At 26.0% G+C, this 27925-nt stretch overlaps 1 protein-coding gene across 1 annotated transcript in view; it reads left to right on the forward strand.

The window, feature by feature from the left end:
* Positions 1-25588, forward strand: part of LOC111630585 (semaphorin-1A-like) — a 101012-nt gene extending 75424 nt beyond the window's left edge. The window contains exons 15-23 of the mRNA XM_023374705.1: positions 144-265; positions 12013-12095; positions 12487-12709; positions 12808-12882; positions 12967-13031; positions 18174-18215; positions 18780-18905; positions 19503-19622; positions 22371-25588. Coding sequence (XP_023230473.1) covers positions 144-265; positions 12013-12095; positions 12487-12709; positions 12808-12882; positions 12967-13031; positions 18174-18215; positions 18780-18905; positions 19503-19622; positions 22371-22729 — 1215 coding nt within the window. The 3' untranslated portion in view covers positions 22730-25588. The remainder of the gene's footprint in view (positions 1-143; positions 266-12012; positions 12096-12486; positions 12710-12807; positions 12883-12966; positions 13032-18173; positions 18216-18779; positions 18906-19502; positions 19623-22370) is intronic.
* The last annotated feature ends 2337 nt before the right edge of the window (positions 25589-27925 follow it).

The raw sequence follows: 27925 nt of genomic DNA on the forward strand, positions 1-27925 counted from the left end.
ATGTCATCAATGTTTTGTAGTCTTTTATATTGACAAAAATTAGAAAAATAAATTATAAATAAAACTCATTATATTTTAATTATAAAATATCTTTTGTTGTATTCCTGAAAGTAATTTTTAATTATATTTGTATTTTTTTCTAGTGTGTTAATAATTCAAAGACACTTCCTGCACAAACTATTCAATTCATACATAAACATACTTTAATGGATCAAGCTGTTCCTGCTTTCTGGCAATATCCTGTTGTTGTACACACAGGTTACAGGTAATAATTCTCTTTAGTTTCTTAGAAAATTTTAAAATTCTACTTGTCATAAAATATAAATTTATTTGAAATGAGCAAAATTAAATCCATGTATAATATATAAATTTATAAATATTTTATAAATTTTTAAAAATATTTAACAGAAGAAATTTTGTTTAATCAGCTGGATTTGAAATTATGATTCAATGTTTTCAAACATCTTATAAAGTAAGTATTCGAAAATGTCCATATTAAGATTATCATCATCACCATCATCTGAAAACCTATTAAGTGAATTGTAATGAACAATATTTGAGTAAGATTGTATAAAATAAAAAGCAAAGTAAATATCTTAGTCAAAATTAAATATGAGTACAATACTATGGATGTTAGTTATTTTAATTTACTCTGTCAAACAACATTGTCAATTAAAATCTAACACACATGCCTGAAGCAAGATCTAAATCTTGTTTCAGGCATATTTCTTACAGTACATTTACTGACTACATTAATCGTTTGTTTGAAATTTTTATATATAACAGAAGGTTAAATTAAATATTATTTTTTTTTAATAATAGAAATGTTTAGACTTTTCTCTGTATTTGAATGTAAAAAATTGTATTAATTATATTTATATATGTAAGTTAGCATAATTTAATGGGTTAAAATTACTTTTCCTGCATTTTTGTCAAAAGTGACTTTCTTTACATTGTTTAGAAAACAGATACATCCTAATTCAACAAACTTTTAAATGTTATGTTTCCCTGACTTTCAGTTAATGCTTCCCTCTCTTTTAATTGTCAGTTTTACAACTTGTCATACTTTTTTTTTTTATATCTTTCTTCTTTAGCAATTAAACATATTGTCATTTATTTCGAAATTTTTGTCAATAGCATTAATTTGAATTGCTTCTAGTAAATTTTTTTACATTCTGTAAAAGAATATATTAAATTGAACTGTAGCATTTACTTATGAAAATAAAGAATATTAATTTGTACAAAATAGAACTGTATAAATAAATTATATCTTCATATTTTTTCTATTGTTGCATTAAAATTTGCATTATTAACTTAAACAGGAAAGTAACTGAAGATTATTATTGAAAAAATTAAAGATTCAAATTTCATGAGCACAGTCCTTACTAATATTCTTAATTATTTCATCTCTTGTTTCTGTTGATAAATTAGTTTTGATTGTATTACAATTCCAATAATTTTATTGGAAATTTCATTATTAAAAAAATACAGAATTAGTTTTCAGAATGTATGCTGATCATTGCTAACAATTTATGAATGTATTTAATTTCATGAATATCATATGACATTGAAATTGTATTATACTAACCAAAAGAAACTTATTGACATATTAAATGCTGACAAACTTTAAAATATTTATTCTATAAGATGTATGAAATTTAAAATATATAAGAATAATGTATATTTTCCAAAATATTTATTCTTTTCTTAGAATAAAGGAATATATACATAGATATTATTTGTTCAAAGTGTGAAAAAGAATAAATGAATTTTTTAATATATTTTTATCAATACTGTGTTTTAATTTTTAATAATTATTTTCATTAACCTACAGAAAATTCTTATTTATTATCATCTTATTAGTAAATTTTTTATTGCAGCTTCATTATGCTTGATATATGTGTGCTTATTTTATAAAAATGTCATCTACATAAAAATATTTTGAGATTTTTTTTACACATTTAATTTGGAGTGTGTTATGTTGATTTATATTTGAAACTTTATTATTTTTATTAATACAGTATTGATTTAACATTTTTCAAGTAACTGGTAAAAAATAAAAAATAAAACTTAAAAAGAAAGATACTAAATGTAGTAACATTAACATTATGGTTTATGAAAAGACCAGTGAAAAAATATGTTAAATCACAGAACATTATATTTCAGAAATAAAGTTTTATTTACAGTTTAATGTCAACAAGTATACTCATATTCTAAATCAATTAGTAAATTATATTCTTGCATAATTTAATTAATTAAACAATATTTTAATAATTAAATTCAAGAAATACTTAAATAAATGTGATGTGACAAGTGTTTAATTAATTAATTAAATTAAATATAAAAAATTTATTATTCTAAAATAAATTTTAAAAAATTAATGCAAATTTTTAATATGATTCAATTAACTGGTGATAATGTTTGTAAGAATAAATTCTGTTATTAATATTAAAAATGTTAGAAACAAAATTTTTATATTCATATAAAAAAAATTATACAAATAATTATTTATAGCTTGTTGGAGTAGATACTTACAATAAAACATCTCAGACTTCTGTTCTTTTTATATTATTTTAAATCACTAGAATAAATTAAATTTTTCCTACAAAATATTTAAAATGAGAGATGATGATGTATACTTACAATAAATGTATAATATTCTACATTTAATTTTTATATTAAGCTTTTAACGTCATACTTTCATTATGTTAAATAATAGTGTTAACTTAAAAAACTTAAAAGAAATTATTTGTCTGTTATATTTTAGAAAAACTTTCAGCTATAGTAAATAATAATAATAATAAGTAAATATAAATTAGTTATTTATATAAAAACAATAAATAATTAAATGAACACAAGTTATTTCTGGTGTTGAACATTCAAATCATTAGTAATTTGGTTGAAGAAATTAACAATTTTATACATATTTATTTTCGTTAAATTACCCAGTTTGGATCTATAATCAAATTCATTATTTGAAGAAAATATTCTTAGAGTTTGAAATTGTTGCTGATATTTTTTCAACGCTGTACAGTCTCTGATTAGATGAAATGCAGAAAAGCTGCTGGAATTACACCAATAACATGATTTGGTAAAATCTATATAATTATTATTCACAATTAAGGAGAATTTATTTAGTCTCAATTGTAGTAATATACGTTTAATATTTAAATTTGTATTCATTGTGATAATGTTTGATTGAGTGGGAAAACTTAAGATATGCAAGTACCAAGGATGATATGTTGAATTGAGTAGAGAATTTTGATCACTAATTATCGATTGTGAAATCGCTGAATCCATCATCATAGTGTAGGCATTATTCCAATTATCAATCGAGTTGTCAAGTAAGATAGTAGATACACCAAATGACTGTAATATTTTATTAAATTTGTAGAACCAAGTTGTATTACTGGTATTATTGTTTTCCATTTTATTTTTCATTATATGAAGTAAAAACGTAATATTATCATCTTTAGAATGCATTAAACGGTAGTAAAATCTGATTAATCTTTTCATAAAGAATGGAAAAATCTGACATCTGTTTGTTTCTAGGCGAATAGCATAACCAGGTATAGTACGTTCGAGTTTAAATATTTTGCGTAGATAGATAATATGGAATTTTTCCAGGTTATAAAATAAATCAATGGCCCAAATCGGACTGGCATATAAAATAGTTGACATTATTATTGAGTTAAACATTCTCATATGAAGATTTAAGTTTGAGATTTTTAAACTAGCTCCTAAATAGAGAGTATTATTTATTAATTGATTTATTTTATTATTAAGATATTTCATATGTGTTTGGAATTTACCATTCCAGTTGAACATTATACCCAAATATTTTATGTTATTGACCAATTCCAACGGTTGATTATTTATATAAAATGATTTCTCTTGATTTGCCAGTTTAATATTGTTTCTGAATATTATTATTTTTGATTTATCAGTATTGATCGTTAAATAAATAGATTTCAGATAGTCGTTCACTTTATTAATCTTATGCTGTAGAGTAACTTTTGTTGGGGCCAATAAAACCAAATCATCTGCGTATAGAATGTAGTGAAATGTTCTTCCATATATATTAATGCCTTCTGAATCATATAAGAATAGCTTATCTATTTCATTAATATAAAAATTAAATAGATAGGGAGACAATGGCTCACCTTGTAAAATTCCTCGATTTATTATAATTTCAGGATATCTCTGTTTTCCGTATACTATATTGATTTTGTAAGAGGAAAAAAGTTCCATAATTGTAGTTGTAAATTTGGTACCTGCACCAAATACTTTTAATTTGTTAACCAAAGAGGGTACGTGAATAGAGTCAAATGCTTTAGTAATGTCAATGAATGCAGCATAAATTTTTCTTCGTTTTTTCTTTAAGTATATTTGAATTAGTGAGTTTAATAAGAATATGGCCGATTCAGTTCCTTTGGATTTTATAAAAGCAAACTGTAAATTCGAAATTAGTTTTTGATTTGTCGTCCATTTTTGAAATCGTAATGCCAATATTGATGTGAAACATTTCCTTAAAGTTGATAGAAGAGCGATAGGACGATAGTTTTCTGGTGATAATCTATTTCCTTTTTTATGGATCATAAGTAGTTTTACAGTATTCCAAGATGACGGATATATTAATTGTTCGTAAAAATAATTATATATTTCAAGTAGTACATGTTTTCCTGATGGAGGTAAAAGTTTGATGAATTTATTAGTAATTAAATCTGGACCTGGCGATGATTTTATTTTTAGTTTTCCAATGGAGTATTCCAATTCATCATAGGTAAGAGGTGCATCAAAAAAGTCATTCGTTACGGTTGTTTGATGATTATTTGGTGAGTTTTCAATAACCGGAAATCTATTAAAATAACTAGACCATATTGAAATATCTATATCCGGTTGACATTCTAGACAAGATTTTCGTAATTTCTGAATTGATGACCAAAAAAGTTGATTATTTTTGTTTGCTATCATTTGTTGTTGAAGTTTTTTAAAGTAGTTTAATTTTTTTACTTTCAGTAAGTTGAAATAAGAAGTTTTTAACTGTTTATAACGGTTGAAAGAAATATCTGAGTAACAGTTTCTGAATTGTTTTAGAGCTTTATTCTTCTGTACTTTAAGTTTGTAACAATTTAAATCAAACCATGGCTTTTTAAATTTATACGTTATATTATACTTTGAGTTATATATTTGTATAAATTCTTTTAATATTAGTTCAAAACGAGAATATTTGTCCATTCCTTCCGTTGGAAGATAGTTCGTTAGTTGTCCAATTCTATTACTAATCATTAGTTGATATTGTTGGTAGTTATATTTGATTATTTGATGTGATTTTGATTCAGATTTATATAGTTGATTATTTGCTATTAGAATAGACATTTTTATAGGAAAATGGTCGGAGAGATCATAGTTTAATACTTGAATACATTTGCATAAGTCTGTAATTAATTCTGAACATATTATTAGATCAATTGTAGAACAGCCAGAATTAGTAAGACAAGTAAATTCCGCCGGGTAATCATTTTTTATTCTACCATTCAGTATATATAATTGTAACTGATTAATATATTCTAATAATTGAAGACCTATTTTGTTATATTTTTTATCTTTGGATTTACGATTATTTTGAATTTCTGAATTTGGTCCTTTATATTTCACATCCATTAATTGGGCAATTCTCGCATTCAAATCTCCTAATATAATAATATATGGGGTAATAATTTTCCATTGTTCGATGTGTTTATAAATATCATTTAAGATTTGCGGTTGATCTGGAGGGACATAAACCAGTATAATGCCTACTAGTCTGTTTAGCAAAAATTGCATATGTGGGTTGGTAATTTGGATTATAATCGATATACTGTTATCATTTTTGTGTATATTCTTAATTATGCCTATATTTTTCTTGATAAATATACTTAATCCACCATATGGACGACCGGGCCCAACTGGCCTATGTGCCATAGTTGATAACACAGTATATTCCACATATTTATCTTTAAACTTTTTATCTGGAGAAGTTAACCAAGTTTCTGTAAGACCAATTATATCATTATTATTTAATAACTGTTTAAACTCAATGTTATCAATTTTTTTCGATAAACCATTACAATTCCAGTTTATTATATTTAAATAAGAATTTTCTTGATTTTTATTATTATCAATTTCATTATTGATTATTTTAGGAGAGTGGCAATTATCGGACTTATTTAAGTCGTATATTCTAAAAAATCCTCTGCATTTACTAGTTGATTTATTAAGAAACTATAAGTTATTCTTTTCTGGTTAATTATAAGGAAATCGTCTCGTAATTTGACCTGAATATTTCGTTTTTTTAATTCGATATAGTAAGGTAATAAAGCTTTTCTTCTTTTCCGAGAATTAATAACCAGATCTACTGACATGTTTAAGTTTTGCCATGGTCCCAATGAATTGTTTTGTTTACGCTTATTAAAGGTGATCAGTATCTCATTTCTCAGTTGATCAGATTTTAAAATTAAACATTTAATATTAATCTTGGAATTAGGAATATTACGGATTAATTTGATTTCTTCATTCATTTTGCATGGAATATTGAGTGAATTATTTAAAAACCTTAATATTTCTTCTTCACTTCTATCATTGAAAATTTTTGAGTAATCATATATTATTAGATTATTATTATTTAATTTGTTTTGCATGGAGTCAAATTTAAATTGTAGAAGTTCATTCTGAGTTTTTAATTTTTTAAGTTCCGATTCGATTATATCGTTTCTATCTTTAATAGTTTGAATTTGTCCAGTAAAGTCACTGATTTCATTATGAATGGTGGTAATTTCTTTGTGAATTAAAGCAAATTGACTTTCTATTTTTTCATTACTAGTCGTTATCAGATCAACTATCTTCGTCCATAGAAGTGAGGTTGAAGTGTCCGATATTTCCATATTTGAAATTGCGGTTGAAGGATTCAAAGTAGAATTTTCACTAACCTGGATAGTTGGTTCTGCTCTTCTTTGTTGAGTATATTCGGTAATTAAGTTGATTTCACCTTCAGCTGGTTTAGTGTTGAATGACGATTGAGCTGTTCGGTTTGTTGGAGGTCTTCCTCTTTTGGGTGGCGTTTTCTGAAGAGGGCCTGGATTCGGTTCAATTCCGGACATTAGTAGTATTAATTGGATTAATTTTAAATTAAACATTGTAGAAATAACACTCAAGAAACACAATTGACAAATCTTCCTCAGTAAACCGAAGTGTTAGCAAAAACGCACCAATCTCCGCTATAGTAAATAATCATTAATACTTTAAATTAATTTTTGTTTTATTATTTTTATAATAATGTTAATACATTAAATATAATTTTTAAAGGATATTAAAATATATTTACATGTATTGAATAGTGATTCAATAAGATTTTGTGTAAATAAATTTTGTATTTGTATATTTCTCATATTTCCAAGAATGTTGCTAGTTGATCATTAATGGTATTTGATCAAAATATCAATAGATTCATTCTGCCTAGCCTCAGCAAGGCAGTAAATGCAAACAAAACTGTTAATGTCTTGTGTTTTTAAAAGTGTTATATGCAACCTATTTAAGCAAATTTTATCTAAACTTGATCTTATATAAACTCTCAGGAAGTTTTCCAAATATTTTCTTTCCTTTTTTAAAAAAATAGAAATGAGTTTTGATTAATTTTCATATTGTAGAAAATAAGAAAAAATTTTTATTGGATAGAAATATCCCCTTTTATATAAGTCACTTAAATATTTTAATATTTACTTCATTAATATAATAAACATATAACAATTTTACTGTATTATTTAGTGAATTATTATTTTTTTATATTGTCTTGTAATTTTCCTTGAGTAGCTAAATAATATTTATCAATATTTTTATTATAAAATAATCAATTGTTTGTTCAAAACATACATTAAAACCTCTCTAGATGATCAAGTATTCCATAGGATTCATTGCTTTTAATTCTCTCTAAGCCAACTAGACCACCTGAATTTAATCTCTGTGCAAAATACCCTCTTCGTAGCAATCAGTTTCATCATCTTGTTTGGAATGATAGTCAAAATCATAAAATTTCTCTATTAGAAGATGTGCCAGAAATTAGGCAAATCTTCAAATGGCCTGATTTCTGGCACATTTGAAAGGTTAACCTTTTTGATGATGATTTCTTGTCACAAGTAATTCAGTATGGTTTTACATAGTGGAAACTTGCTTGATCTGGCCAGAAGATATTATGTTTTTGCATTTAAGGAATCAGGCAATGTCATATACATTTATTTAAATATTGCTTGGCATTGATAGAAAAACTTAGTTTTCTGATTAGGGTGTGAGTCAATCCTTTTGGTCCCATTGCAATCCAAACTAAAACTTTGCCTCAATTTTTTTTTCTTGGATAATTTTGCATTGACAAATGTAGAGAAGATATTACTGGTATGAAATCTACCATTATCATTAATAGTTAGGCATGAGAGACTGAAGTAAGATTTGTCATTTACAATTGAACTTTTCAGAGATCATTCTGTATTTTGTCTGTGCCAGTGGTTTTGAAAACAAAGTTTGCTCCAAAAAGCCAACTGTGTGAAATTTTGTTTCAGGGCTACAGATTGAAGACAGTAGAAAGATTTTAATTTAAACTCTTTTTCAATTTTTCCAACTTGGCTTTCTTATCAACGCCTTTCTTTTCTGTGGTGGTAATCCACACTCAAAACTTTGGAGAATGCAATATATAATCCATTTTGAAATTCCTTCATTTGCAAAATGGTTTTATAAAACATTAGGAAAAAATTTTACAGTAATACATGAAAGTTGTACTCTCTAAGGAGTAAAGCATCTTTCATTGCCATTTTTTTCAAAATTGAATGCAGAAAGATTCTATAATGTTTTACAGCATTCCACATACTTTTAAATTATAGGATATCAGCATAATTAAAAATTATTGGCCATTAGAGCTAGGGCCTAAAATATTTTGAGTGAATTTTTTCTGAACACCTGTTACATGCTTTTACAATATATTCTGTAATTTTTAATATTAACAGTAATCAATAACTGCTTCAGTTTCTTGTAAACAGTAAAATCAAAATATTAAACTAATTATTTTTCCTTTGAAGATACATCTGTATTGTGCATAACAAAAAATTAATAATTTCAAAAGTATTTAGAATAAGATTATTATTAAGTTTCTATGCGATCATAATTACTTTGTATTGTAACTACAGTGTAATCTCCTAAATTTATCATCTCTCTAAAAGAATCATTCTTGCATAACCCAGAATATGTCCCATTGAAATGTACAGAGTTGAACTGTTTAGATGCTGAATGCCTCTATAACTTGCATTTTGATCAATCTTGGTTTATTCATGCCATAGAAAACAGTCTCTATATGTTCACCAAATGCAAACTCTTGTTTCTGGAATTGAAACAGTCTTGCAAGTGAAAGTTTTAAAATTATAGTAAACTTTTGTTGAAAAATTGTCTACAAAGTATTGTAGACAATTACAATAAAATTTTATGACTGTTGTATTTAAAATTATTCTCTGTTCTTTTTCTTTCAACTTCCTGTTTTTCCATGTTTTGTTACCCTTACTGTTGGTTTCATGTCTAGGAGTTGGAAGATTATAGAGTATATAATACTATCTGAGAGGAAAAAAAAGTCAAACTTCACAATTCTTATTTTTCAGAGGGCATGACTTTTTTATATAATGGATACATTATCTGGGTCTTGTTTATATTAGATCATATGAGAGTACAAATGAAGCAGCAATAACTGAAACAATAGTTCTCAGAAGATAATGTGAAATATGTTTTTTATCCCATTCTGTAACATTTTCAATATATACATGTAATAACATACAGTATTTTCTTATTCAAACATTGGTTTGCAATATTATGCAGCCAACAAACTTCATTTTCATATGGTGACCACCATGTACAGCACAAGAGTGGGCACCAGCCCATCTGAAAATGTCTCCTCTCACTTTTACTGACTATTACTGGAAGATTATTTAAATATGGATTGTTTACCATGTAATACATTCTCACTAAAGTTTTTTCTGCTTATATGTTGCTGGAAATAGATTGCTAAATTTTAAACATTAGTTTGTTTGAAGATAAAATGCAGATAATATCCACCCTTAAAATAATGTTCTGACCTACCTTTGCCCTCCCAAAATGAAAGCCTAAGCACCATTATTGAGTGACCAATAGACATCAGTCATTTTGATGGTAAACATATCAAAGGTTCTACTGTAATTGAATTTGTTCTAATTTTTTAATGCAAATTGACTTACATAACAGCATATATATAAAAGTCAGTTTTATGAACTTTTATTTCAAAAGTGATTGACATAATTAAACAGTTTTGAAAATAACATGTGTTAATGTAGATATAAAATTTTCCTCCTATTTAAAGCTAAAGCTTTTTTAAGAAAAGAAAAATAATATAAAAATTTGGAATTACTTTAAAATATTGTTTTAAATGTTTGATTTGACTTATGATTAACAATTGCAATANAATATTTAACTGTCCTCAGATTGTTTATATTTAAAATATAAAAAATCGAAATTGTTTACTTAGCTTAAGGATTAAGTTACATCTCAGGTTATTATTTTAGATTATGAAGGTTAGAAATTAATGTTAAGAATCACAAAAACTGAATAAAAGCTCACGAAAAGATGCTACAAAAATAGAAAAGAATAAAAGAATTTTGTAAATATAAAAACAAATATTTGAAAATTGTACAGGTTAAGAGATAATATTTTAATTCTCGAAAGATTTTTTTTCCATTATCAAATGCAACAAGTGATAATAATTTGATATACGTTTTCGACTTTCTTGTATTCCAAAACAAAATATTTGTCTTGGAATACAAGAGCATTATCAAATTAAGTAATTATAAAATGTCTTTTCAATGGGCAAAAACATTAATGGATAAACTAATCAGGTTAGAGTCAAACGAAGAATGAAAAGGAAAAGAACTCCAAAGTAAAAAAGCAAAAGGAAAAAAGAGCTGCACAATAGAAGGAAGAAATGAATAGCGTATTGATATCCATTCAATGCGTGGTATATGACTTGATACCATATATCAACAAATATTTTGAATTAGAAAGGTTTGAGGATTTCAACAATACCTTGAAAGCAATAAGAAATGAATTTAGATTTAAAATTAATAAGAATTTTAAATAAATATTATTTATAAATGAATAATATATATCAATACTTTAAAAATTTAAAACTTAATTACATCCAATTAACCAATTTAAAAACATCAAGCATTTAAAAATTTAAATTAACCAATGAATTGAGTTTTGTTTTAAATGCACAATATTTTTTTCCAATTATATATTTAAATTAAAAAATATTCTAATTATTTTGTATTTTTTAAATTTAATTCTATCCTTTATAATAATAATTTCATAATCGATAATTTAGCGTGGGATTAAATTGTTTTGTCAGCAGATGAAGAATTATCTCCATAATAACTAATTCAAGATGAGACTTAGAAAGATGATTAAGATCTAAATTTGCCATTTCCTCCTTTCTTTCTGATAAATAAAAAGAAGCGGGAAAATATAATCGGAAAGGCGAAGCTGTATAGACGAAGGATGTCATCGAGTGCGTCACGCAATTTGACATGACGTCATCCGGAGACTATTGCATCAAGTATCGGTGATGACGTCACTTGGAACATTGTCGATAAAGGTTACTTGATAACTTCTGCAAGATTATACAGTGAAGTGCCATTTCATATGTCGAAACTGTCATCGTGAAAATTATTCATTTTGAAACAACTCTACACTTTTGTTCTTTTACAAGTTTCGAAATTATTAAATATTCTGGAAAATTTTAAGCATTTATTAGTTTAATTTAAATGAAAATCAATTTTTAAATGTCGAAACTGTCATCGTGAAAATTATTCATTTTGAAACAACTCTACACTTTTGTTCTTTTACAAGTTTCGACATATTTAAATATTCTGGAAAATTTTAAAAGGTATCATAATGATTTAATATCTATTTCAGCTATCGTCTCACTCATATTGCAGTAGATCCTCAGATAGAAACAGCTGATGGAAAGAAATATGATGTTCTTTTTATAGGAACAGGTAAAAGTTCTTATTCCTTCAAAAGAGAGTTAGAATTTCTGTTTAGATATCATTATAATGATTCATAAAAAATAAATTATTTTAATTTACATAATATGATATACATTGTTAGTTTTTGCAGAAAAATGAAGACATTTTCACTTTTGTTTTATATAGTATGCTGACTTTTATACAGATAATAAGTTATTTATTTAAAAAACGTTTTTAATGTATAATATTTTCAAAGAAAATACAAAGTTTGAACAATAATAATAAATAAATAAAATTAATTAATGTAAAAAAGTTGTCATTTATTTAAATAAATGAGATAAAATTATTTAAATTGAATTTTTTGTAATTGCAGTACAAAATGTTTAATTACATTATTAAAGAATTTTTCTTTTCTTTTTAGATAATGGAAAAGTTATTAAAGCTTTAAACGCTGGAAGTGCAAATGCCAATGGCAAAGTCATACCTGTAATTATTGAGGAAATTCAAGTATTCAGTTCCAAAACTCCAATTACAAATCTACTTGTATATCATACTCTATATAACAACAGACTAATGGTAGTCTCCCACCGAGAAATAGTTACCATTCCTTTACATAACTGTAAACAGAGGGCAAGAACTTGCAGGTTTGTTTTATGTAATTTATGAACATGTTACAATTTTTAAAAACATTTTTATTTGATTTATGATGATGATGACGATAATAATATGATAAATTTTTTAGGGATTGTGTAGGGTTACAAGATCCTTATTGTGCCTGGGAAAAAACACAGAAGAAGTGCACAAGTTCAAGATCTAGGTATAACATTAAACATTTTATTTTATATTTAATTATTATTTATTGCAAAGTTTATCAAAATTAAATTTTAAAATGAATTTTTAGATTTTGGAAAAGTGACTTTTATGTACAAAATGTAGAAGAGGGTTCAGATCCTCGGTGTCCTGAAGGTAAATTGTCTTATAATTTTAAATAAATTTAAGACATTTTAATTTAATTAATGGAAAAAATTATCAACGTAAATAAAACTGAAAAATTTAAATAATTAAGTCTTTTTTTTATTTCATACAAAAATGAAAAAACTCAAATACATGATTGTGTTCCGTTTATATAATTATCATATAATTTGAATCCTTGGAATTGACTACTGTAATATTTAAAAAACAAATATGAAACATGGATATTAAAGATATTTGATTGTATTTAAATAGCACAAATGACTGACTAATTTTGAATTCTTTGAATTTATTTAAAGGATAAACACTTTTATGGGATGTCTGCCTTGACTGTAGTTCTTATATTGGAATTTTTTAAATAATACATTTGATAACATCAGCACAATTTATTTAAAATTTAAAAATTACTTCAGAATAATTTACATCTGTACAAACATTTACATTATTATTAATATTTTGATATAAAAATTTTTAGATTACTTAATTAATAATATCATTATGAGGTAGATCTTACTTAAAGGTCTAGGCTGAAGAAAGGATGAGAAAGAGGAGAAATAATTCTTGTACAGAGCAGATAGAGTGAATCAACTTATTTCTTTGAAAATGCTTTGTAAACAAGTTTCTTTTTATCATATTTGTGGAAACACTAACAAAGAAATGTAGAACTTAAAACTAAAATAAATTTGTAAATTAGAATATTTCAGTTTTAAAAACTCATAAAAGTAAATACATAATAGTTTAAAATCAACAAAAAGAAATAGTTTTATTGCATTGACAAATTATTAAATCAAAGTGAAGAGTTCAAATTACTTATTTTCTTATAGCCTTTGCTAATGACAGATTTATACATTATGAGTAATAATTACAACATACTATTAAATATACTGTTTCAAATATAATTTATGATTATCAAATTCTTAGCTTCATAATTTTTTCTTAAAATTTAACCAAAACTTTTGTTTAATTCTAAAGAAAAACTATAAAGCTTAAGAATGAAAATAGCAATATTTATCGTCATTATACTTTTATTTATTTCAAAACTGAGTTAGAAATGTTTTCACATATCTTAGACTTTAGCAATATTCTTTATATGCAATCTTATAAAGATTATTATTAAACTGCTTATATTTTGATATTTATCTTAATATTCTCATAGTAACTGATTGTACAGTTTGTTTTCACAAGAAAGTATAAGATGCTTATCATTTTTGTAAAATGGAAATTTATTTGTTTTTGAATTTGAAATCATTTATCAAGCTTTCTTAAGATAAATGATTAAATATTTATATAACAAATTATCAAGAAAGATAAGTTTCTTAAATTTTTTATCTTACATCTTTAATTAATCATTTTAACAAAAAATTTCAGTTTTATTAAACAAAAATATTAGATAGCATTTTAAATAATTTTTTAAATTTGAAATATTACCACCTTATAATTAAATTTGTTGAAATAAAACCTATAAAAATTTAAATTGTAAATCTAGAACATAAGCAATTATTATTTGTTGTTGGTATTTCAGTTCATAATTATATTTATTCTGTATAAATTTAATCTATTATTATTTTTAGGAATTTATTTCTTATATATTTAAATTCAACATATCAAATTTTTTCTTCTAAAATTCACACAATGGTGCTGAATATGTTTCAAGAGTTAGTCTCAGCTGTCAAAATCTAATAATAAAATTTTTCATTGAATTGTGGTTAGAAATTATTTATATTCAAGGAATGAAAAATGACTTCTAAATGGCATAAAGAATAGATTTATATTCAGAATCATTAATAATATATATAAATTTTTGTAAATTAAAATATATTAAAATCTGTGAAGCAATATATTTTCTGAAAATCATATTATCTCCAACAAAACAAAGTAATTAAAATGAGATGATAATATACATTAAATTATTTTATCAATCATTTGAATGGAATTTGAAAATTTGTTATAAACTTTTATATGCTGGAGGAGTAATCAAAGCAGTGCATGAATCAAATTATTTTAGTTAATTATTGAGTAATTCACTAAAATAATTTGATATTCAAAATATTTCAGTGAATACAGAATTACATCTGCTAAACTTTCAGTTTATGAAATCAATAATTATGTTTCTTGTTACAAGTCAAATATGTTTGAATTATAAAATTTTTCCAATTCCTATAGATGCAGATTTTAAGAATTGTAGCAAAGAAATATTATGCAATGCTGTTTTTTAAAGAAGAAAAATAAGAATATTTAAAAATAAATAAATTCATAACTAAAATTTTTGTTAAATCATTTAAATCTAAAGTTTTAACTTAAAATTAAAACAAATTTTATTTAATATGAAAGTACATTTGATAATCATATAATATGGACTTCAATGAAAATCTTTATTATTTTCTGAGAAAGTTATGGTAAAAAGTAAATTCAGCAATCTATATTGGAATATTGATTTTTTATTCATAAATTTTTTTCTGGAACTGGAAAATTTAATATATTGCTTTATTGGGGAGAAACTTCAGTTAACAAGTTATTGTAATGACATTAAAACTTATGTAGCAGCTTTTGTTAGTTATGTGATAATCAATTTGATTTTTATTGAATTATTGTATTGTAACTTAATTTGCAATATTTAAATTTAGTTTTATTTGTTTATAACAAACTGTTTTACATTGAATTTAAGTTAGTTCTTTAAATTTTCAATCATTAATATTGGAAATATTGTATAGATGGACATTTGTTCCTGAAAATGTTTAGTAATCACATTAATCACTAATTTTTCTCCAATAATGCAATATGTTATTACGAAATGCCAGAATTTAACTAATAAAAATCAACTTCATGAACAAAATTAGTTTATAAGTTTGGTTATTTTTATTATATGTCTATTCACTAGTTTATTAATATATGTAATTTTTTTATAATAATTAGTTAATAGGCTAACTGATAATTTTATCCTATTATCCTATCATTAGTTCAATGCTTTTTGTAAAGATTTTTTGCAAAAATTATTTAGAATTTTCAAAAATTCTAGTAATTATTTAATTTTTTAAGCTTAAGTTAATCGATAATATATATTAACTAAATAATCTTTTTATTTAAACTATGATTATTGAAATAGAACTGATTATTATAGAATCATCTAAGAAGAGGGCTATCACAGGGATGACTCCCACATTCTACTGAGTTTAACATACATTACAGTATTACCCTCCAAGTGATCCATGATAGTCACATTTTAAAGTCAACTCTCAAGCATCTGCAAAAAAAGTTTATCAATATATATATGTAAATATTAAGAAAAATTTTATGTATGTATATCTCTTTAATCTGAAATTAAGTTTGGTAGACTATTATTACAGCTTTCAGGTTAGACACTTCTTTTATTGTTTTCACATAGCATTTATATAAGTCCAAAATGCATATGTGGAAACAATAAAAGAAGTGTCTAACCTGAAAGCTGTAATGGTAGTCTACTGAACTTAATTTCGGATTAAAGAGACATATATACATAGAATCATAATAACAGCTACCAAAAGTGATATTTAGAAGAAAAATTTTAAAGTGTCAGCAGCAGTAAGGCATGCTCAGCACTATTACACTGCATGTTAGATTTAAAGTTTTTTCTAATCTGCATTGAAACAGATTGTGTGCAATGTATTTTTAACAAAGAAACTCTTCATATGCTCATGCTGCTACATGAATAAGTCAAGACTAGATAAGAAAGAAACTTTATGTATTACATTGTACTTTCATTCAATGTGTATAAATAAAAATTGTGGCGAAAGTGATAAATAAATGTTATACTTGTAAAATACTGATTTTTCTTTGTTAAAAATACAAATGTATTTTGCACAATAATATAATTCAATGCAGATTAGAAAAAAAATTGAAGGTAGTAAGATTTGAACCTGTAACATGTACGTACTATACCCTACCATTCAGTTTGCCACTGCTATGTATACTAGATTGTATTGATAAAGTATCAAGGAACGTGGAAAGCTTTAAACTGATTTTTATTGAAGACTATTGAGATGTTACCATGGATTACTGATTGGTGTAGTACTGTGATTGATATCAAACTCCACAAAATCAAAAGGGACTACCAGAGATGGCCCTCTCTAAGTCCTTTTGGATAAATGTATTTGTTGCTATCTATCTGGATGTTTATCATATGTAGATAATACTTCTGTTGTATATAAGATTTTTTGACATAAGTTTTTGTTTTACTTAATATATTATTTTCAGAACAGCATCTTTATATGGCAAGTTGTTTTATTTAAAAATCAAAAGTATTATGTTTATCTTTATAGTATCACTTTTTTGCTTTCACTTCTAAGTTTTGTAAATTTAATGTATTGAAATAAATGTGATTTTTTTTGTTGTTTTTGAAGAATAGAGAATATGTATTTTAATATTTTGAATGATGGAATTATCATCATAAATTTTATTTAAACTTTAATGAAAATATTCCCATTTAACCAGAGAGAATTCATGAATGTACTGTATATTGTTATGGATGAATACATTTAAATATTTTATGAATTTCAAACTATTATACTAAAAAGATTGAAAATTTAATTTTTAATTCTCTGTTGAAGAATTAAAATCACTTCATTGCATTATGAATTAAATAAAAAAAAATTCATATAAATTTCAGTATTCATTTATATACAATTTATTTTAACTTGATGATTTATCTGATTTATAAACAAGCATTTTTTTAGAAAATGACATTTCTATTATTTTAGAATTTTGTTGATTATTGCATAATGTTAAAATTTTAAAAAATTGACAATAGTAATAAATACTTAATNTCTTTCTTTTTTTTTTTACATGAAAGAACGACAACTGTATGAATGACGTATGTCGAATGTGTGTAGATGTAATTAATTTGACCACTGATCAAGTTTGATTTCTATTATGTAGTTGATTAAATTACTTATCACTGATACACAACAAAAATTGAAACAAATATCAATTTTTTTGTTTTATAAAATATGTCATTTTTTCATCTGAAATAAAAGTTTTTGTCAAAAACATTATATATAAATTATGATGGAATATGCTAAATATTAAATATATAATTAATGGTGGAAAATCTACTTTGTGAAAATATAGAATATTACAAAACTGTGATACGTATTCTTGCAGATGAGGACATTACAACATCAGAATCAGTGCTGCAGCACACTGGTGAGTTTATTAAGGAATATTCCCCAAACCTGCATTTACTAACATTTTGCGGCTTTAGACTCTCAACAATATCCTCGAAGTAGTAAACTGTTTTCTTTCTACCAGCATGCACTTATTGACTATGAAATTAAAAATAAAATAATCTCTCTACACCTTACAGTAATGAATGCATTCCTTGAAAGAATTTTCTGTTTTTCTTTTTTCTAATTCCATTTCTTGGGAATGTTTGGAATGAAAAAATTGCATTATGATTTTTTTTCTATTAATTAATATAGTTTTACTTTAATAATATATTAAAATTTATTTGAATATTTATTAATTTTATTTTAGTTTTATTATTATTTATAAAATAAGAATGCATTATTTTACAAAATGTATTTAAGTTTATTGTTGTTAATATGAATTATTATTCAAATTTACTTTATTTGTTATTTAGATACAAAGAAGTCTGTTTTATATATTTTTTCTGTAGAATTTATTTTCAGTTTATGGTTTTTTTTTTGTTTTTAACATCATTCCATTCTTTAGGCTTTTTTTTATTAATTTTGCATTCATTTCAAATAGATTCAGAAATAAGGAGTACAACAACAAGTACTCCCACCTGCCCACCATGTCCACAGAAGTGCATTTGTCCACCTAATTTGTGGTTTCCTTCCAGTGAAAATGATATTACAGAAACCAATAATTCCGGTTAGTTACATAGTACAAACTACAATACAAACGCTTAAATTTTCCAAAATCTGACAAAATATATCCATCTCTCATAAAAGGTGGCTGCTTCCTACTCTCTGCAATGTGCTTGTAAGCCAAATGCCAAGTATTTAAATCTTTGGTGTTGGAAAATAAATGTCTGTCATTTTATATCTGTTATTTTCTTTACATTTTCTTAATTAAATTTATTATTAGCTAAACAGAGATACTAAATTATTTCCAATATGCATCTTTCTGCATTAACTGTGGATTAATATTGTGGAGAATTCAGCTTCTGCTAACACTAAGTGAGCCGTGTTTTTGTCTCAAATTTCTGTCATGGCTTTTGTTGATTTTGTATTTGTGAATGCTTCTGAATAGAAAAGAATGGGAAATGGATTATATTAAAAAAAATAACTAACTTTTGTTCTATTATAATTCTATTCAGTGTTAATATCCATTTGCCTAAAGGTGTTTATATTGTTTTTTAATTACTAATTGTAAATTAATTCAAAAAGTGTTTTGTCAGTTTTCTTTCCTATCATTTCATTTATAATGTAGTTTGTATAACTAATCCTTCTCTAAACATCAATACAGGGCGTATTTTAGGCACCGGTACAACTCCGCAACGTTCTCCCCATCACTCTGCTAGTCGTCATGACAACCAGTTGGGCAGTCACTCTTCTTCTACGATGGAAAAAGACGACGGTGGCAATGGTAAGCCTTGACCCCTTACCCAGTGGTTGTAGCACAAACTATATTTGAAGTGAAACTGCTGCCCTATTTAGGAAAAATTCGGATGACAATTTTTCTCCCCCTTAAAATCAAAATTAGGAAAATATGATTCTTTTGAAATTTTATCCTTCTTAAGAATAAGTAGTTTTTACACTATAAATATATTTTAGCATATAAAATTCATTTAGAAAATCATATTATTTACAAAGATATGATGAAATATGTTGTAAATAATTTCGAAAATTATTAGTTAAGATGTTATTTTAGGAACTTTATTAGTTGTAAAAAAAAAGTATTTTTTCCTTTGCAAATCACAATTTATTTTCAGCCCATAATTCATCATATAATGTTCCTGTCCCATTCCCTTTTATTTGCAATCTCACTTGTTTGTGACTGGAGTTTGTATGACATCTGGAATGCATGAATGTCTTTCTTGAATACATATTTTAACATTAGACTGATGCTACATTAACCCAGTCTATCTTAAATGCATTTATTTAATTCTCTAAAAGTGTCTTTTTAATTGTTCCTTTGAATAATAATATATTGCATGTATAGATTAATAATACATATCTTGTTAAGTATTTGATTTTCTCTTTTCACATTATGAACACACATTTTTACAGGTAAGAAGTAAATAAGCAAAAATGTATAGTAAGGAAATAATCTGGGTTTTGAACATTTATAAATAAATGAATTAAAAAAATGGTTTCCCCTACTAGGAATCATAAATGAGGTATATCTTAAGATAATTTATTTGTGGAAGAATAAAAATGGATTAACATTTAATTACACTAAGTAATTTTCAAATGTAACAGTAGAATTATTATAGTATATATCAATTTGGCATTAATTACTTAAAGCCGTCAATAAATATTTGTCTTATAATGTTGGCATTAAATTTTTTGATTATCAAAATATGTAAAATATTTTTATTATATAAGCAACCAGGAAAATTAAATATTTATATTCTATTAAGTACTTTCATAAATATTCTCGTTATTAAAAATTTTTTAATTGAAATTAATTAATTAATAAAAATCATCATAAACTTCTTTTCACATCTTTTTGTAATGTATGTTTACGTTTGTTGTGTAATGTGTGTGTGATCTTATCCTCTCCTGAGACGACCTCTCCTATGGCTGCTGCCCACTTACAATTCTTTAACTATCTTATTCTAATCCCATTGAAGAGCTAACAATCAAGGTGAAGGCATTTTAACGTATACATTGTGATGTTTTCTCTTACCATCATCTATCCATATCCTATTAGTTTAGACTTAGCGTGCTTTTCCTTATTTATTTCTTTTTCTTTTTTTTTTTTTTTACATGAAAGAACGACAACTGTATGAATGACGTATGTCGAATGTGTGTAGATGTAATTAATTTGACCATAATTCATCTACACATTTCAAGAAGTTAGATGAGTGAGTTCTTTCTTAATATATCAGCTTTCTGTTTGCATTTATCTGTTTAGAAATGAAAATTTAGAAACTATTTATAACTTAAAATTATTTTACACTAACTGGTTTCTTTTGCTTGGAAATTATTCTGTGTATATTTAACTGATTTAAACCAATCTGATTTTTGTTACCAGTGTAATTGGTGGCAGCAGTAAAAAGCAAGAGGCAGCAGCCACAGGTGAGGGGTTGGGCTACCCATAACCTACTCTTTTGTTCCCTCATGTATTCTAGTATCTATATCCTACAATAGAAGTGTGCATATAACTTTTTCCATTCGAGTTTGATTTTATTCTCTTCTTTCATTGATAAGAAATAAAGATGTTTTTGTCATCAGAACATACTCTGTCAAAATTTTGTATCAATAAATTTAATTCCCATAACAATTACAAAAAATTTGAGAGATTAACATTCATATTTGTTACAATTATTTGAGAGTTAATGTCATTCTTACACTGTGTCAAAACATTGTTTTTACTAATTTATGAAGAGATTATTTCTAATGTTAATTAATATGAAAAAAATCTACACTATATTTGCTAATGTTATTTTATTTTATTTATTTCTGTCTAAGTTTTCTCTTGTCTTAAGGGTGAAGTGAATCATATGAATGATTGTATCTCTCTTGAACTGATTTTCTGACATTTGTGAGTCTCTGAAGATTGACAATAAAAATACATCAAAATAGAAATACAGTTAAAATATTATAAAATATTTGTATTGAAATAAATTCTTCTCAAAACAAAATAATACAATTTTATGAGATTTATTCAATGTCAAAGGAATTTAACGATAATTTATTTAATCTCTTAAAAAAAATACACCTAAAAATTTTATACAGAAGTTTATCCTAAAATACTTAAATCTGTTTTAAAATATTTTCATTCTTTTATGGACTTTTGATATATGTCTATCTTAAATATCTACAAATATTAAAGATTCTATAATTAACATTTTCATATTTTGACTTTACTAAATTTAAAGGGACATAAATTAGTAAGATATTATAAAATATGCAAAATATATAAAGTATGAAACAGTAACAACAGTTTTTAAAAATGTTTTCTGACAAATGATAAGTTATTTTAAAAGTTTTGCACAGTGATATGCTGTAATGCTTTATTACTAAGGCATTTTAAATGTTACTTGAATAAATGTGAATAAATGAAATTGGTATGTTTAGTGCTTCTGAAATATAAATATTTCAGAAGCACTAACAAATTGTTTTTATGAAAATTATTAATGAAAATTTATGTATTTTATTTTATCAGGTATTACTGGTGCTTCAAGGGGTCATCCTTATATGTATACAGCTGAAACCTTAGCCATTGCAGTAACTACAAGTATTGTTTCTTCACTTGTTGTTGGTTTTATCAGTGGTTATATTTTTAGTCGACGTTGTCGAAATACAGAAGTCGATTCACCTTACGACGATGCACATTATCTGGAACAACGAGATGCTCGGCTGACGTGTGACATGAACCATAGTGATAGCTTTCTCTCTCCTTCGAGCAACAATAAGCCAATAAATCTTGTCCTTAATGTGCCGCCAAAAAACGGGAATGGTAAAAATGCCAATAGTTCTGCCGATAACAAACCTGTACAGAAAGTGAAAAAGATTTATTTATAGTTTGCCAGATGTCAAAATGTCGTCCAATATTCCAGCCATAGGAGCTTCTTAAATTGTATGACTCCGTGGCTGCACCATAGCCAAAACCCTCCATCAAATATATGACTTGGATTTGAATGGGGTGGATTGTTCTGCACGATATGATTCGTGATGATTAGTCATAGCCTTTATGCCGTCTATGCAGACCAAATTTGTTACTGTGCAAGTGAAGACTTTTTTCAAACACCAAAATGGAAATTAGTACCTTCGTGCTTCCATATTTCTGAAAGGTGGTCAAGTGATTAGCCCGATTAATTTCCGTTATTGCAGTGAAGCTTGACGGAATCATTATGCAACTCTGGAAAAAGATGTAAAATAGTTGTATTAGAACTACAGTGGAAAAAATGAAATGAAATACTATGTTTGACATTAAAGTTTTTAATGATTTCATCACCAGAGTTTGTGCTTATCAGTTTGAAAGTGGTATTGCATGCATAGTAAGAAGAGTTTTGTTAAATCTATTTATCTCCTTGCATATATCTATATATACATAACCTATATATATACATATATATAAATATATCTAAATATATATGAAAAATTAGATATTAATGGCTATCACTTAAACACCTTTTAAATTTTTTTCTACATTTGACAGAAGTCTGTTTTTTATATAATTGATTCAGAAAACAATTTGTCAATTTCCTCTCCAAATAATCAATCTTGTGATACAATAACAATTTAAAAATTTCTTGTTGCTCGTATTTCAGGGCAAAATATTCTAGCTCATAGATCAGTATCTTGTGATCAACTTACTTCATGTTTACCATTCCCTAAATCCTTGTTAATATTCAGGCAATAATAACATTTTATCTTTTTGAAAATAACTTTTTAATGTGATTGGTGACATCTTGTTCAAAGAAGACTGAAAACAATTAAGGAGGGTTGTGTTTAGTGACAACGGATGCCACTTCGAGTGATATCTTGGTGATGTATGATTAGTGCTACCTCGGCCAGTGTTTGATTTTGGATACATGCAGTATAAACTCAAATATTCAAGAACAGACGATAACAGTTTAGTTAGGATAATTCAATGTCTTGTCTTGAAACGTGCTGACTTGTGCCTCCCTCGCATCCTACAGGGAAACGGCTCCAACTTGAATCCATCATTTATATGGTATGTCATAAAACCAGTTCTTACATTGTAAAGACTGGTACAAACTATAGACCAGATCATCTGCACATCGACGTAAGTGCAAAATTAAAGTCTGCCAGATTATCTGTGAAAGAACAGTTCAAAGTGAAGATTTCTCCACAACATGCATAAACTGTGGAGTCATTAAAATGTGGATGTATGTTTTTTCTCTTCCCAAGCCTGTAGAACATTGTAAATTTAATAATGCAATTACTAGATAGTAGATGTAAAAAGTGGCACCATTGCGCAGCCTTACTATAGTCTCCCTCTCCCTATGTATACAGATTATAATAGCCTTTGCTACATCTGTCTAGTTGAAGTATTTGATGCTTGTTGTCCCAAATCCTCTATCTTGACACATAAAAATAGAAAATAGTCTTCTGTATCCTCTGTTAACATCATTATTGAATATTTGTACAGGAAGATAACTTTGTAAATAATTTCTTTTTACATATTTTGCTTCCCACCCCTGTTGTAATCTTTTCTATATCCCAAAAACTCTGCTGAACTGTCAGGAAATTCAGTAGTTTTAAAATTTTATATACAAAAGTAATTGAAGATCGAATGAAATTTGACAGTAGGAAACAATGCGAAAATTAAACTGCAGATGTAAAATACCATTTTATTTGTTTAAATTTATTATTTCAATTTTTCATTACATTTTTCACCATTATTGAGTTTTTAACTTTGCATCAGCCACCAAAAAACATTCACGCATTACAAATTGTACATAATTAATTGTGTATTCTTATATTTATGTATATTTTTAAGTAACAAAAAAAAACTATATCCTGTATGCAGTACATCATACATTCTTTACAAAAATACTTTACATACAGTAGATGTTGCATGCGTAACTTCACGCATATTCTGTATCAGCATCAAGAGATCCAAATGAAACACACAAGCTCAGTATTCTGACATAAGAAGGCACAGTGCAACAAAGTGCCGACATTAAATAAATTATAAACTATTAATTAAAAAAATATATTAGATGCAATTTTTTCAAATCTGTTTAAATCAAATATAGGAAAACATATGCATGAAACATGTTTTATTTTTCTATGGCATGTAAATTATGGTTAAACTGGATTAAGGCATATAAAATCACAGCAAGTGATTTTACAACAAAGTTTTTATCATTTAACAAAAAACAAAACAAAAATTTTGTTTAGGTTTATCAGAGTATATAGCATATATATAAAAAATATATATATATATCTATATAGTGTTTTGATAATCTTATTTAAAATGCTATATACCAAAGCTGAGATTTTTCCTTTCTATTTTGTAAATCAGCTCAAATTTTGGAGAACATACATAGCTGTGCAGTGTATCACACTTTAAAAAAGAAAAATGCTGTTTATACTATGCTGCATTCATTGTAAATAATTCCTTCCTTTTCAGTTTGAGTCATACATTTTTTACCAACTACCTCGTTGTGTTCCTGCTGTCTCTTTTTCTCTCCTGAAATTTCTATCCTTATAGCTTAGTAATCAGGGGTAAACTCATAGAAAACCAAGTAGCATTCTTTTGTACATGTGTTCTTGCAAATGGATGTTAGCAAAAAACAAGTGTTTGAGCCTTTGGTATTTGTACAGCAGTGTGTACAGTGTGTGATCCCTGTGTCTATCCCTTCTTGTGACTTTTTTTGGGAGAAAAGTAAAAAAAAAAATTGGAACAGATTGTTTTGTCATTTCTTTTTTGTGCTGTTTTCTTTCTGAAGCTGTGAAATTATAGAAGCAAATTTTCCAATCTGTGAAACTATGGAAGTAATCAAATAATTATTAGAGCTGAAATTCAGCACTGAATGATCATTAAAGAATTTTTTAATAAAATTTATGTAAAATTTGATTTTTGTACAAATCTTATATAAAACAACTTTAAACATTTAATGTAAAAAAAGTAAGTGATATCCTAAAATTTAAAAAAATAGATATTTACATATAAATTGCAAGGCTTATATATTTTTCTACTTGTAATTGAAATAGTCATGATGATTAATGTAATTTAAAATTAGTTTTTGCTTATCATACAAGTCTTTAAATGAACCGCTAAAGGTAAGTTGAAACCGGGCTTCCATTTGACTAAATTGTAAGTCTTAATAATTGATTAATTAATATCAAAATTTAAACTGAAACTTTATTTTAACTAATCAATCTTAACGTTACAAATGATTAGTAATAGTAATATAGGGTAAAATTTTCTAGCATCCACTAATTTATTAAGCAAAAGTTTCGTCCATTAGCTGAAAATCCGTATTGCCTTAACTATTCAATATCAAGTTTAGAGCCTAATATAAATTCTAGTGCTTACATTTATTCAATGAAGAATTCGTATAAATTAAGGAAAATTATTTTTTTAATAATATAAAGACATGAATGAAAAATCAGTAAACAGTTGAGAAACCGAGATATATATGTGAATATTTTTATGGTAAGTGCACCAGTACTAAATTCTTGGACGACTTAATATCCAAAGAAATACGATACACGTTTTTGTTGTTAAAAATATGAAAATTCAGTATATATCCAGGCCTATAACATTGTATATGTACTATACTGTACAATAGTTACATAATTTTTGATAAATTTCAGATATCAGTATCAAAGTTATTCATTTGTATTTGCAGTGGAAGTATCAGAACGCGCTGTTCTTATTTTTCTCTAGCTTTCAGGTATAAAGGACTTAACTGAAAATAATTAAGGAAATTGCCTGTTTTCAGGTATTAACAAATACACTGTTATAATTAAAATATAAGCAGTTTAGTAAATATTTTGAAGAGCATTTTCGTCTGGATTTAATGTTATTGATGTAAAAATTTAATTAGTTCCTGATGAGCAGTAACTGTTTTTTATGCTAGTGACTACGGAATGGATATCTAAAAAGGAATAAGATCATGGCCAAGTACAGTACGTCTGAAAAGTATAGTACATAGATGCTACAACCATGGTTTTCAGATAACGCGTAGTGAAAACGATTAAATCGTTCAGTGTCTACAGATCACCAACGTGACAGTTATTACAATGATAAATTTGAATAGATTTTTCTAAGAATTAGGTTTAAAAATTGATGGATTATAACCATTTCTAGAACAACGAAGAATCAAAAATAAAATATCACAGTACTATTTTTAAATTTTTTCAATCATTACACTTTACGGTTGAATAAATTGAACAGTATATTAAGTCTAATGCGTGTCAACATCGATTGAGCGAATTCACCTTATTTTTCATTTATTAAATTCAAATGAATGAATTATTTCTTTCGTAACTTCCATAAGGTATAACGAATGCTCTGATGTGGCAAAATTTTAATTATGTTGATTAACATAGTTAATCGTGACAAAGTATATCTGGCTTATCGCGAATTTTTTATACAGTAGCAAATTTATCGGTTCTCTCAATTCTGGAGAAGCGCCTCGCGGTTCCCAAGGGCACTCCAATAGCCGAGAGGATAAAACCACTAAACACTGGTAGTTGGGTCGGAGATTGCGCCTGTTCAAAGGGATGGCTACGTGGAGTTTTCCTGGTTTTCTTCACGTTAGTAACACCTAAATAGAGACCAGTTTCCATATATCGGGAGGTATTGCCCATGTATCGCGTTGCCGTATACGAATAAAACAAACTCGAGCCGCCAGAAGGTGAAACTTTTCCTTAAATCTGCTTTTCTTAAAATTTTGATAAGTTTTCATTTTGGCTCTTTCCCCTGGAGTTACTAAAAGGGTCTTTTATCAAAATACAAGTACAGTACGTCTGAATTTATTCAATGAAGAATTCGTATAAATTAAGGAAAATTATTTTTTCCTTAATTTATACGAAGTCTCTATTGTGGACTTGGCTGAACCATTATAGGTTCAGCCAAGTCCACAATAGAGGCGGCTGGATAGTGGGGATGGGACGGACTACCGTGAAAAATTTCTGGGGAATGTTCGCTCGGATTCGATCACGATCATCAGAGCAGTAGACCGATTCGATGATTTTGCATAAAATTATTTTCAAACTTAAGTCTATTTCTTAGTG

Source organism: Centruroides sculpturatus, unplaced genomic scaffold, assembly GCF_000671375.1.
Source record: "Centruroides sculpturatus isolate CEXI.00-Female unplaced genomic scaffold, Cexi_2.0 scaffold71, whole genome shotgun sequence".
Lineage (NCBI taxonomy): Eukaryota > Metazoa > Arthropoda > Arachnida > Scorpiones > Buthidae > Centruroides > Centruroides sculpturatus.